The sequence below is a fragment of the Suricata suricatta genome, chromosome 2 (genome assembly GCF_006229205.1).
Source record: "Suricata suricatta isolate VVHF042 chromosome 2, meerkat_22Aug2017_6uvM2_HiC, whole genome shotgun sequence".
Classification (NCBI taxonomy): domain Eukaryota; kingdom Metazoa; phylum Chordata; class Mammalia; order Carnivora; family Herpestidae; genus Suricata; species Suricata suricatta.
Window position 1 is genome coordinate 154,764,662 of NC_043701.1, and position 12,468 is coordinate 154,777,129.

Genomic DNA, 12,468 nt, shown 5'->3' on the forward strand with positions numbered 1-12,468 from the left:
TTTTTTTTTTTTTTTTTTTTTTTTTTTTTTTTTTTTTTTACAAATAATATGAGATTCTTCCTTAAATTTCCCTTGTGATTCGTGTTTTCTTTTTTAACAAAAACATCCTTGATACAAGTTTGGAAATGAAGTTAACTGGAGCAGATGTTTTTATAAATTTGACATACTTGTTTTCTGGATTTCAATGGTTGATTTGGTCTTCTGTGGATATACTTATACTTACTGTAATTCAAAATAGTTTCCCTCGGTTTTTTTGGTTAAAGTTCTTGCTTTCCTTTTCCTTATTTCTAATGCTTATAACTATGGTTTATTATAATAAAAAGGTACAGAAAATCAGCGAAAAGAGGGTGCCTGGGTGGCTCAGTGGGTTAAGTGTTTGACTTCGGGCTTAGGTTTGTGGGCTCGAGACCCACATCCAGCTCTGTGCTGACAGCTCAGAGCCTGGAGCATGATTTGGATTCTGTCTCCCTCTCTGCCCCTCCCCAGCTTACTTGCTTGCTCTCTTTCTCTCAAAAATATATAAACATTAAAAGAAAAAAAAATTTTTAATTAGCAAAAAAAAAATCACATAAGGTAAAGTCTAAGAGAAACTAGATACAAGTTTTCAGTGGAGTCATACACGCACTCCATTTTCCCAGCAACAGTTTTTTTTAAATGTTTGAGAGAATGAGAACATGAGTGGGGGTGGGGAAACAGAAAGGGAGACACAGAATCTGAAGGAGGCTCTAGGCTCCAAGCTGTGAGCACAGAGCCTGATGTGGGGCTTGAACTCATGAACTGCAAGATCATGACCCGAGCCAAACTTGGACACTTAACTGGAGCCACCCAGGTGCCCTCCCAGCAACAATTTGTAAACTTATTTCTGAAGTAAGCCAGGGAAGCTCATCTGAGCCTTGGTGTCCATGGTTTTCACTGAAGGTTAGTTAACGTAGGTATGGCATACCTGTGTGGCCTGAATTACTCAGTGTCAAGCCCCTCTGAAGATCAAATTGATAGAGTGCTTCCTAAAGTGCCTGGTTTATTGTCTTGGGAAGTGGGTATGATTACAGTTATTTATTTTGTGGGAAGAAAGTCTTTGATAATTTTCTCTCTTTCCAGCAAATAGTGTGTATTAACTTTTTTTTTCAATTTTTTTAATGCTTATTTTTGTGAGAGAGACAGCACGAGCAGGGGAGGGCAGAGAGAGAGGGAGACACAGAATCTGAAGCAGACTTCATCCAGGCTCTGAGCTGTCAGCACAGAGCCTGACATGGGGCTCAAACCCACAAGCCATGAGAACATGATCCACACTGAGGTCAGACAATTAATTGACTGAGCCACCCAGGCACCCTGTCTTTTTCAACTTCAGCGACTTCTGGGGTTTTCTTTTTTATTTATTCCACATCAAAAACCCTGTAGATAATGAAGAATTCATACCTAGTTTGGAGAATGCTGGCTTATTATATCCCTTGGCATTGCCGTCCTCCCTACCTTTGCTGTAAATACATAGTTATAAGATGGTTGCTCCACATGCAATACCATATTCATATTCCAGGCAGTAACAGTTTCTTAATTGCTTGAGTTTATACCCTTTTTTGCTTTTAGATGCACAGCTTCAACACAGATCCAGATGTGTTTATCTTCTTAGTCAGTACACGAGCTGGTGGCCTGGGCATTAATTTGACTGCAGCAGATACAGTTATTATTTATGATAGTGATTGGGTAAGTCAAAAGTGTAGCAATATGCTGATTATATTTCCATTCTGAATGTTTTTATCTTAACGTTTTATGCTTTTTTATTTATTTTGAAATTGTATTCTATTTGAAGACATCATTATCCAGTGTCTTGTATGTAATGACATGAACATGTTTTATCATTGAAGTCATTCTAGAGGTCTAAAATGAGTTAGACACGGTTTAAAAGATTCTGATGGGATCATGCATGCCTGTGACTTTACCCACATAGTATGAGTATAAGTAACTTTAATATTCAGCTGTTAAATGTTATTTTTCTTTTCACTCTAAGAATCCCCAATCAGATCTTCAGGCCCAGGATAGATGTCATAGAATTGGTCAGACAAAGCCAGTTGTTGTTTATCGTCTTGTCACAGCAAATACCATTGATCAGAAAATTGTGGAAAGAGCAGCTGCTAAAAGGAAACTGGAAAAGTTGATCATCCACAAAAGTAAATAATACTTTGTAGTACTTTTTTGTTTCAATTGTCTGCTGTATGTTGTGAGATTTTGTTATTTTCTTTTATTATATTTTTAAAGATTTTTTTTAAGTACATTTATTTTGAGAGCAAGAGAGAGCATGCAAGCTCTGCACTGTCTGCATAGAGCCCGGTGTGAGGCTCAATCCCATAAACTGTGAGATTATGAATAAGTAGATCTTGATTAAGATTTAGAGTGGAGAATTTGCTGCTGTAAAGACCTAAATTAGATTGGTGTGACCGTAAACAAATGGAAAACATTAGTGTCTAGAGATGAGGAGCAGAGGGCAAAGAAAATCCTATCCAGGACACTTTTATGCCATATCCTAAACTCTGTTTTGGGGATTTGACATGATGTTAATGCTTATTCTTGATAAGAGATTTGCCTGCCAAAAGGCTTTAAGAAAACTTCAAGCCTCTTGGAAGCTCAGCATATTAGAGTCTTAAAGATAAATTGAGGTAGTGCTATAAAAAATCTTATTTACTTGATTGAACTCACTATTTCAAAAAATATGTGATTCTAGAATGTCCTTTTCATTGTTTCAAATATACTCTTTTTTTTTTTTAATCTTTTGTTTATTTTTGAGAGAGAAAGCATGAGTAGGGGAGGGTCAGAGAGAGAGAGGGAGACAGAATCTGAAGACAGGCTCCAGGCTCTGAGCTAGTTGTCAGCACAGAGCCTGACGCGAGGCTTTAACCCATGAACCGTGAGATCATGACCTGAGTCGAAGCCAGATGCTCAACCAACTGAGCCACCCAGGCGCCCCTCAAATATATTCTTAAAATACAGTGTTTTAGTAAGTGAGAACTAGGGAAAGTGAGGTAGGGGAGGCATTAGCATTTTATATTCTGTTCCCTAAGATTCCTTGGAGAAGTTTCTGCTTTTATGCATTAAGTGTGAAAATCTGTTTGGAGAAATTGCCTTCATGGTGACCTTCACAAAAGTTGAAAACATCTGTTAAGTTGAGAAGCCTAGAGTAGTGGGAACATGATAATATTGAAAATCAGTATCAGTTTACTTTATGCTACTTTTCTGCTCACTCTCTACTTGCAAATACTCCCTCCAGTATATCTGACACTGAGGTTCGGTTTTAAAAATCTTTAGTTTGACCTGATAGAACATTCAGATTGTAGTTGAAATATGCATTGGAGGAAAAAATAACTTCTAAGAAGATTTTGTACAAGTTAAAAATTTTTCACCTTGCTGCTTTAGGAATTTGAAAGAAGAAATATATTTTCTTTGTTGAATATAGTTTAAATTCAGTAAATTTTATGTCATTTTATTTTCCCAACTCTGTTTTCAGTATTTTGAGAAATTAATTTCAAAAAAACAATTTGAAGAGTTTTTAAAATATTGGCAGTGTTTTATTGAGGTATAATATGCATGTAGTAAAGTCTTAAATATACAGATTGAATTTTGAGAAACATATACACACAGTGTAACTATTTTCTAGATAAAGGTAAACATTTTTATTATCCAAAAGCATTTCCTCATACAGAGTCCATGTTTTCTTATTCCTCACCAGAAGGCAGCCACTGTTCTGATTTCTGAGACAGATTAGTTTTTCCTTTACCTTCATATGTGGATTCATTTGTATGTATGTAGCTACTTTTTGTTCAGCATAACATTTTGAGATTCATTTATGTTATATTACAAGTCAATAATAGTTTGTCCATTCTTTTATTGGTTGACATTTAAATTGTTTTTCAGATCTTGTTTGTTTGTTTGTTTTGTTTTTTAATAAGCTTTTCTTACACAAGCGTTCGTGGACATACACCTTTGTTCTTGATCTTTGGATGGGTGCATGTTTCCCTATAGGAACCTTCTGAACTTTTCCCTAAGTGGATGTGTCATTTTACATTTATACTGGCAAAGTATGAGAGTTGTGATTACTTTTCTCCTTATGAACACTTTGCCTGTTCTTTTTAACATATGTCATTCTGATTGGTTTCTAATGTAGTATATTTGGTTTTAAAAGCAATTTCCAGTGTTTTGAATTTCTTGAAAATTTTTTTCTAGATCATTTCAAAGGTGGTCAGTCTGGATTAAGTCAGTCTAAGAACTTCTTAGACCCTAAGGAATTAATGGAATTGTTAAAATCTAGAGATTATGAAAGGTAAGATTTTAATCTTTATGAATGTATTTCATAGTTTTGATTTATCATGTGGACTTGAGTATTTTGTTTTCTCATAGGGAAGTAAAAGGATCAAGAGAGAAGGTCATTAGCGATAAAGATCTGGAGTTGTTGCTGGATAGAAGTGATCTCATTGGCAAGTATCCTGTTTTTATTTTTCTTTTACCAGAGACTGAAAGAGATATAAGACGAGAGAATAGTAATACTTAACGTACCCCTCTATGTAATTCATTCAGACAACATTTAACTAGTCTTTTTTTTTTCTTTGTGATTCCCTTTTGTCAGCACATTTTCCCATCAGACATCTGTTATTGAGAAGAAGAGGTCTTTAAATGTAGCCACTATGTCATTACACTTAAGAGAATTGGCATTAAAATCTTGATATCATCTACTACCCAGGCCATATTCAGTTGTCTCAAATCTATTTTTATACTTTGAATCAAGATGCAAATTTCATTGTTTGTTATGATTCTTTTCTTCTATAACATCCTTCTCGCTTTTTTTTTCCTATGTCATTCAGGAAAACTGGGTTGTCCTATAAAATGACCTGTATTTTGAAATTCGCTGATGTTTTTAACCTTTTGTGTTCGTTGATTTGTTCCTCAGTTTGTTCTTCCATCCACCTATTTTCAGAAAAGTGATAAATAGCTATGTAAGTAGCTCTATAGGCTTAATTAGATCCAGTTTCCATTTTCTTATGAATACTTTGTTCTTTATCTCTTTGAGAAAAGCACTTGGGAGCATTTAATGAGCCTCCCTCCATGTGGCTTTAAGCCACCAGGACACAGGCTTCCCCCCATACCCACCCGTAACCTTCTCAGCTCTTCTGCTAAAGAGTTTGGCCTTCATGTATGACAGATTGCTTTGGGAGCTTTCCCTTTCCCAGATGTTTGTAGCCCAGTTGCAATTCATCAGTGATAGAATCAGCTCCAGTCTTGTTTGGGGGAACATTTACCAGTGTCTCCTCCCTGACCAAGGCCCATGGTTTTTCAGGGTTGACAAGTGGGGAGAGGCTCTTGTTCGTCTGTAAGTGGTTAGGCCTCCTACCAACTTTCCCAAAGTAACTTCGGTGATGTTGTTGAAGTTGACCCTGTGGTCATGCCACCAGCATCACCCTGGCCTCCTGGGTGTTTCTGGTGTTTGTGACGCAATTCACACAGTCCTAAAATTTCCGGGTCTTCTTAGTCTAGATGGTATGTCACAAGCCAAGACCAAATAGCTGTTGTCATATTTTAAATACTACCAGGAGGTGCTTTTCTGGGATTTTTAGTGAGCTAAGATTGATCGGCTGTTTCAGGCTGATCTTAATCAAGTTTTCTGTCCTTTATTTAACCTTTATTTTAGAATCCATTGATAATGATCATTTTGAGCAATTACTACCTTAAGGATTGCAAAATGGTAATTTTCTTGTTTTGTCTTTCCTTTATTAGCCAGAATTAGTCTATTAAGAACTTTTTGGTTATTCTGAAATATAGTTTGTACAGGTGAAGCAGGATAAATTGCTTCTGTTTTTCAGTTTTTAGAATGAGTTAATGTCTACAATGGTGACCATAAATTACTTAGTATACAAATATAATAAAGATTTAAAACTCATCATTTCCTAATTATTTTATAATCTGGTAATCTATGCCCTTATGTGTATTGTAACTGTGTAGGGGAAATACTGTATAAAGCTATACTACCGCACATCTTTCCCAGCCCTGTGTTTAGCACTGTTAACGTTGGTAACGTGGTATTGGTGATGGCAGGAATATGTTAATACCATGGAAATGGGGGAAAACTACAAATCACCAGCCTTTTGTGAGGCAGGGCATTGGGGGAGCCAATTGTTGAACTTTTACAAGCACATCACTGCATATAGTTTCATGTCTTCAACTTCATTTCAAATAGCTCTTTTTTTTTCTTTTAATGTTTTTTATTTATTTTTGAGAGACAGAGCGTGAACAGGGAAGGGGCAGAGAGAAAAAGAGGGAGACACAGAATCCGAAGCAGCCTCCAGGCTCTGAACTAGTGGTCAGCACAGAGCCCAATGCAGGTCTTGAACCCATGAACCGTGAGATCATGACCTGAGCCAAAGTTGGATGCCCAACCGACTGAGCCACTCAGGGGCCCCTCAAATAGCTCTTAATAAAATTGTGTTGTCTTGCTGAGTTAGAAGAATTCTTTTTTTTTTTATATTTATTTATTAATGAGAGAGCACAAACGGGGGAGGGACAGAGAGAGAAGGAGACACAGAATACGAAGCAAGCTCCAGGGTCTGAGCTGCCAGCACAGAGCCTGATGCGGGCCCCATACCCACGAACGTGAGATCATGACCTGAGCCGAAGTTGGTCACTCAACCAAGCCACCCAGGGGCCCCAGAAGAATTCTTTGTATCTTTTAGATGGAAGTCCTTTATCAGATAACTGTTTTGCAGATATTTTCTCCCAGTCTGTGGCTTATCTGGCACACTCCCCCGCCCAACTAAACTCTACACCCAAATAGAGCTTGAACTCATGACGTGAGATTAGGAGTTGCATGTTCTGCCAGCTGAGAAAGTCCAGTTTTTCTTTGTTAACACTTATTTTGATGTCATGTTTAAGTAATCTTTACCTAGCCAGATTCTTGGTGTTTTCTTAAGAGTACAGTTTTGGGATGTGTGGGTGGCTCAGTCTGTTCAAGCGTCTGACTTCAGGTCATGATCTCACAGTTTATGAGTTAGTGTCCCGCATTGGGCTCTGTGCAGACAGCGTAAAGCCTGGAGCCTGCTTTGGATTCTGTGTCTCCCTCTCTTCTTAAAAAAAAAAAAAAAAAAGTTTTACAGTTTAGTCCTTGCATTTGAGTTAATTTTTCTGTAGAGTAGGAGATAAAGATCTGAATTCGTTTTTTTGTTTATTTGTTTTATATGTTGTTATCCAGTTGTTCTAGCACCGTTTATTTGTTGAAAAGAGTGTTCTTTTCCTATTGAATTGCCTGGGCAATATTGTTGAAAATCAGCTGATTGTGGGGCATCTGGGTGATTCAGTTGGTTAAACGTCTAGCTCTTTTTTTTTTTTTTATAGTTTATTACCAAGTTGGTTTCCATATAACACCCAGTGCTCTTCCCCACAAGTGTCCATCTCTATGACCCATCACCCCCCTTTCACTTTTCTCCTTCTTCAGTCCTCGGTTTGTGCTCAGCATTCAGAAGTCTCTCATGAAACGTCTAGCTCTTGATTTCAGCTCAAGTCATGAGATTAAGGCCTGGGTCAGAATGTGTGCTGAACATGGCTCCTCCTCTCTCTGCCCTTCTCAGAATCCTCGCTCATTCACACTCCAAACAAATAAATAAATAAATAAAAATAAACATACATACATACATACATACTTTTTAAAGTCAACTGGGGTACCTGAGTGGCTCAGTTGAAGCAGTCGACTTCAGCGCAGGACATGATTTCGCAGCTCTGCATTGGGCTCTGTGCTGACAGCTCAGTGCCTTGAGCCTGCTTTGGATTCTCTGTCTGTCTCTACCCCTCCTCCACTTGCGGGCATGCTGTGTGTGTGTGTGTGTGTCTCCCCTCAAAAATAAACAAAAAAATTTAAGGATCTCCTTTTAATAAAAAAGGCAACTGATCATAAATGTAATGGTTTATTTCTGTATTCTCAATTCTGGTCCCTTGATCTGTTTACCAGTCCTGTGCTGGTACCACACTGTCTTGATTATTGTAGCTTTGTGATCAGTTTTGAAATTATGAAGAGTGAATCCTCTAATTTTGTTCTTTTTCAAAAATTTTTAAGCTAATTTTGGTTCTTTGCATATTTATATGAATTTTACTTTTCAAATAGTTCCGGAAAAAATAATGAGAAAGATAAATCCTTATGGCCAAATATTAAATATACTATTAAATAAAAAGCCCCCTTATAAGGGCAACTGGCTGTTTAGTCTATAGAGCATGCAAGGCTTGATCTTGGGGTTATAGGTTCAAACTCTACATTAAGTGTAGAGATTATTTTATTTTATTCTTAATGTTTATTTTATTTTTTGAAAGAGAGAGCACAAGCAGGGGAGGGACAGAGAGAGAGAAGACACAGAATCTAACGTGCAGGCTCTACGCAGGGCTCAAACCCACAAACCATGACATCATGAACTGAGACAAAGTGGAATGCTTAACCAACAGAACCACCCAGGCACCCAGTGTAAAGACTACTTTAAAAATTTTTTTGGAAAATTTAAAAATCAGCCATATGGAAGGTATGCACGTACAATATGATACCTGAATTATTTTCATTAAATAAAGGAGAACTAGAGATAACACTTGAGATAACATCATAATCAACTCATAATTCATAGACTTGGAGAAGAATGTTGTTAACCTGGTAAAATGCGTTCATCTTTTAAATTACTAATAAAATCAAGATCAAGGCTAATAGCTTTCACTCCCACTGTATAATGTATAAAATTACATAATTTACAAGAAAGTCCTAACTAATGCTATAAAATAATAAAAATAGGTTAGAGGAATAGGGATACGTTTTAGTATAGTTTTTGCAGATGGTATAAATGTCTACACAGAAAGTGTAAGGGAATCTAGTAGTTTTTAGAATATAATTAGAGGAATGCATAGGTGGCTTGGTTAGTAAGCATCTGTTGGTTTTGGCTCAGGTCATGATCTCACTGTTCGTGAGTTTGAACCCCGCCATCAGGCTCGACACTGCCAGTGCAGAGCAGGTTTCTATTCTCTCTCTCTACCCCTCCACTGCTTACACACTCTCTCAAAGTAAATAAATAACCCTTAAAAAAAAGGAAGAAAAAGAATAGAATTTGAGAAGGTTGCTATAAATTAATAGTATGTATATCAGAAATAATTATTTAGAGAATAAGATACTACCAATAACTACAAAACTGCAACATGCTAAGGATTAAATATAATAGTTTCCTTAAGGCCATATGACAAAATAAGGAACCATTGAAGGACATTAACAGGACTGAATACATGTACATGTTTGTTTAACTGTATTTGCAGATGTGAATATTCAAGCATAAGTTGGTATTCCCAGCTTAATTTATATTCCTTATGTGATATTCTAATTAAGACCCCACATGACTTTTTAAAGAACTATGACAGGGCACCTGGGTAACTCTGACTGTTAGGCATCTGATTCTTGCATTCAGGTCAGGGTTTATGGGATTGAGTCCCTTGTGCTTGGAATCCTCTCCCTCCCTCTTTGTCTGTCCTTCTACTGCGTGTATGTGCTGTCGCTCTCTCTGTCTCAAACTTTTAAATAAATAAATAAATAAATAAATAAAAGAAATAGAACCTGACACATTAAAAAAAAAAAAACTATGACAAGCAGTTTTAAAAATCTTTATGGAAGAGTAAAGGGCAGAGACCCAAGATAATTTTGAAGAACAAGAAAATATTCCTTATTATGTATTAATACATAATTTAAAGGTCATAATAATCAAGATTTTTGAATTAGCATATGATAAGATAAATAGACCAGTGGTTTGGCAAATCCAAAAAGACAACCAAACTTGCATAGAAAATCTGTAAAAATGGCAGAAATGGCAATTCAAACAAAATGGGCAAATTTCTATTCAAATCCATGATGCTGGGACTTTTTTTTAATGTTTATTTTATTTTTGAAAGAGCAGAAAAGGGGCAAGAGAGAGAGAATCCTAGGCAGGCTCTGCAGTGTCAGCATAGAGCCTGACACAGAGCCCAAATCCACGAACTGTGAAATCATGACCAGAGCCAAAGCAAAGAGCTGGACGCCCAACCAACTAAGCTAACCAGGTGCCCCAGGACATTTCTAATCAACCGCTAAGAAACCTCATACCACACTCAAAGAATTCTAAATACCTTAACAGGTCAGAACCTAAATATTAAAAGCAAAACTTTAAAGTTATGGGGAAATACATGTATGATCTTTAGGACGGGAAAATAATTTTTTTAATATTTATTTGTAGATTGATTTTTATTACATTAAAGACTTGTATGAAAACAGATGGTACTGGGGCACCTGGATGGCTCAGTCGGTTAAGCATTGAACTTTAGCTTAGGTCATATTCTCGTGGCTAGTAGGTTTGGGCCCCCCATCAGGCTCTGTGATGACAGAGCCCAGAACCTAGAGCCTACTTTGGATTCTGGGTCTCCGTCTCTCTCTGCCCCTCCCTGCTCACACTCTGTCTCTCTCTCAAAAATAAACAAAAAATTTTTTTGGAGCAGATGATACTACAGATTAGAGGCAAAACACAAAAATATTTGCAACACCTAACAGATAGGAAGTGCTTATCACATATAAATAACTAAAAGTCAACAAGAGAGAAGGACAACATGAGTAGGCAGGAAAATGGCTAGGGAACATATTAAAGATGCATAGCTTCTTACAAAATCAGAGTAATGCCACTCAAAACCCAGAGAGATTTCCTTCCGTAGCTATCATTGACAAAAATGCAAAAGACCACATATTAGCAATGGGGGTATGGATAAATTTTCATGGTATCATGCTTTCCAGACTTTAAACTAACAAAGAGTGGGCTTTTGATATTTTTTAGACATCTCTGAAGATGTCATTAAAAATCTAACAGGAGTGGTTTTGATTGGCAAACTCTGATGATTGTTCCTTGGAGGTCAGTTCTCATTGTAAAAAGAGCACCCTTTAGTTTCTTGCTTTTGTTACATTAACTATTAATGATTGAGGAATAAAGTTTGTCACATTTTTGTGGGGTTTTGAGTTTGCAACAGATGACTCTTTTCATAACAACTTATTGGACATCTCTTTTAATATTCTTTTTTTAGGTTCTTAATACTTTTTTAAAAAAATAAATAGTTGTTTAAAAAAATAAAAGTAAATACTTGTTCATATATTTTTCTCTTAGATCAAATGAATGCCTCAGGACCAATTAAAGAGAAGATGGGGATTTTCAAGATACTAGAAAATTCTGAGGATTCCAGTCCTGAATGTTTGTTTTAAATTGGAGCTAAAGACTGTCTTTAAAGTTCTTGTTTACATCTAGTCCTTTACCTGTATTGGTTTTAAAATCCAGATTATCCACTTTGCTTTTTGGTTGTATCAGTTTACATAATGAAACTTGTACCATTGCATAATTAATAGATGGTAATTTTCTGAGCCTTATTAAGAACAAGGAAGTATTCATAGTAAGTTTAGATTTTCCGTTAATTTTTCAGGCTCGGTAAGATTCTTGGGTACAGGCTGATGTGTACTTAACCACTGCCAGATTTATACAGTCTTCCTGTGGAAGTTTAAAGTCTTTTTCCCCCCCTTTTAGGAGTACAGTTCATGGGTTTGGGGTACTTCATTTATGGAGTAGGCTTTTGATGGGGGAATGATTGGGATTATGCTTTCTGGTGTTGAAATAAGAAATTATTTGATTTTAGAGTCTATTTCTATAAAACAGCTTACTGAATAAATGTTTGTTATAAGATGATCTCAGATTTTTTTTTCCCCAGGAAAATAATGAGTCAGGTGAAGTAATAGCAACAAAAGTCTGGACTAGCATTGTTACTCAATATAATTATGTTGACTTGATTTTATTTATTAGTGGTACTGTACACATAGTACATGTGAAGATTACAACTGGACATTGGTTAATGCAGAGAAGGCTCTCAGAGAAACTGTAGGGTCTTAACAAAAACAAGGCCAAAAATTGAAAGTTGTAATATATCGTGCAAAACAAGAATAGAAAAAGAGAGAAAAGTCCTTAAAGATGTAAAGTAGTAGGAGTACATAGTACCCCAGAGAAGAAAACAAGATGTAGGAATGTAAGTAATATAAAATTCTTAGGATATAGTAGAAGAACATAAAGACCAAAATGGGAACAATTTAGGGCCTGTTGTATGTATGTCAGATTGTAAGGAAGAGAGTTCCTGAATGCTCTCTGAACCATAAGTTTCTGTGTAGGTTGTTTGTCTCTTGTGAAAATGTTATTGTATTCAATATAGATTAGATTATCTCTTCCTTCAGGTAATTGAATTATGACTCGGAAGAAAAACTGTTTTGAGAGAATATTCAGATCAATAGACTGCAGAGCAGGTGTATTAAGTGGGAATGTTTACCAATCAGTCATGCTGGCCAATCATACCTGTAACTTGGTTGCTTAGTGATCCAACTAAGTTTCCCTAGTCTGTTCTTAATTGCTCATGAGTAGGACAGGAGTT

General features: G+C 36.3%; 1 protein-coding gene across 2 annotated transcripts in view; it reads left to right on the forward strand.

Moving 5' to 3' along the window:
• Positions 1-11,738, forward strand: part of HELLS (helicase, lymphoid specific) — a 40,497-nt gene extending 28,759 nt beyond the window's left edge. For both annotated transcript variants that reach the window (XM_029916365.1, XM_029916359.1), the window contains 5 exons: positions 1,585-1,701; positions 2,006-2,165; positions 4,213-4,309; positions 4,387-4,463; positions 11,169-11,738. In XM_029916365.1, the coding sequence (XP_029772225.1) occupies positions 1,585-1,701; positions 2,006-2,165; positions 4,213-4,309; positions 4,387-4,463; positions 11,169-11,263 (546 nt within the window). In that variant the 3' untranslated portion in view covers positions 11,264-11,738. The remainder of the gene's footprint in view (positions 1-1,584; positions 1,702-2,005; positions 2,166-4,212; positions 4,310-4,386; positions 4,464-11,168) is intronic.
• Positions 11,739-12,468: the final 730 nt, after the last annotated feature.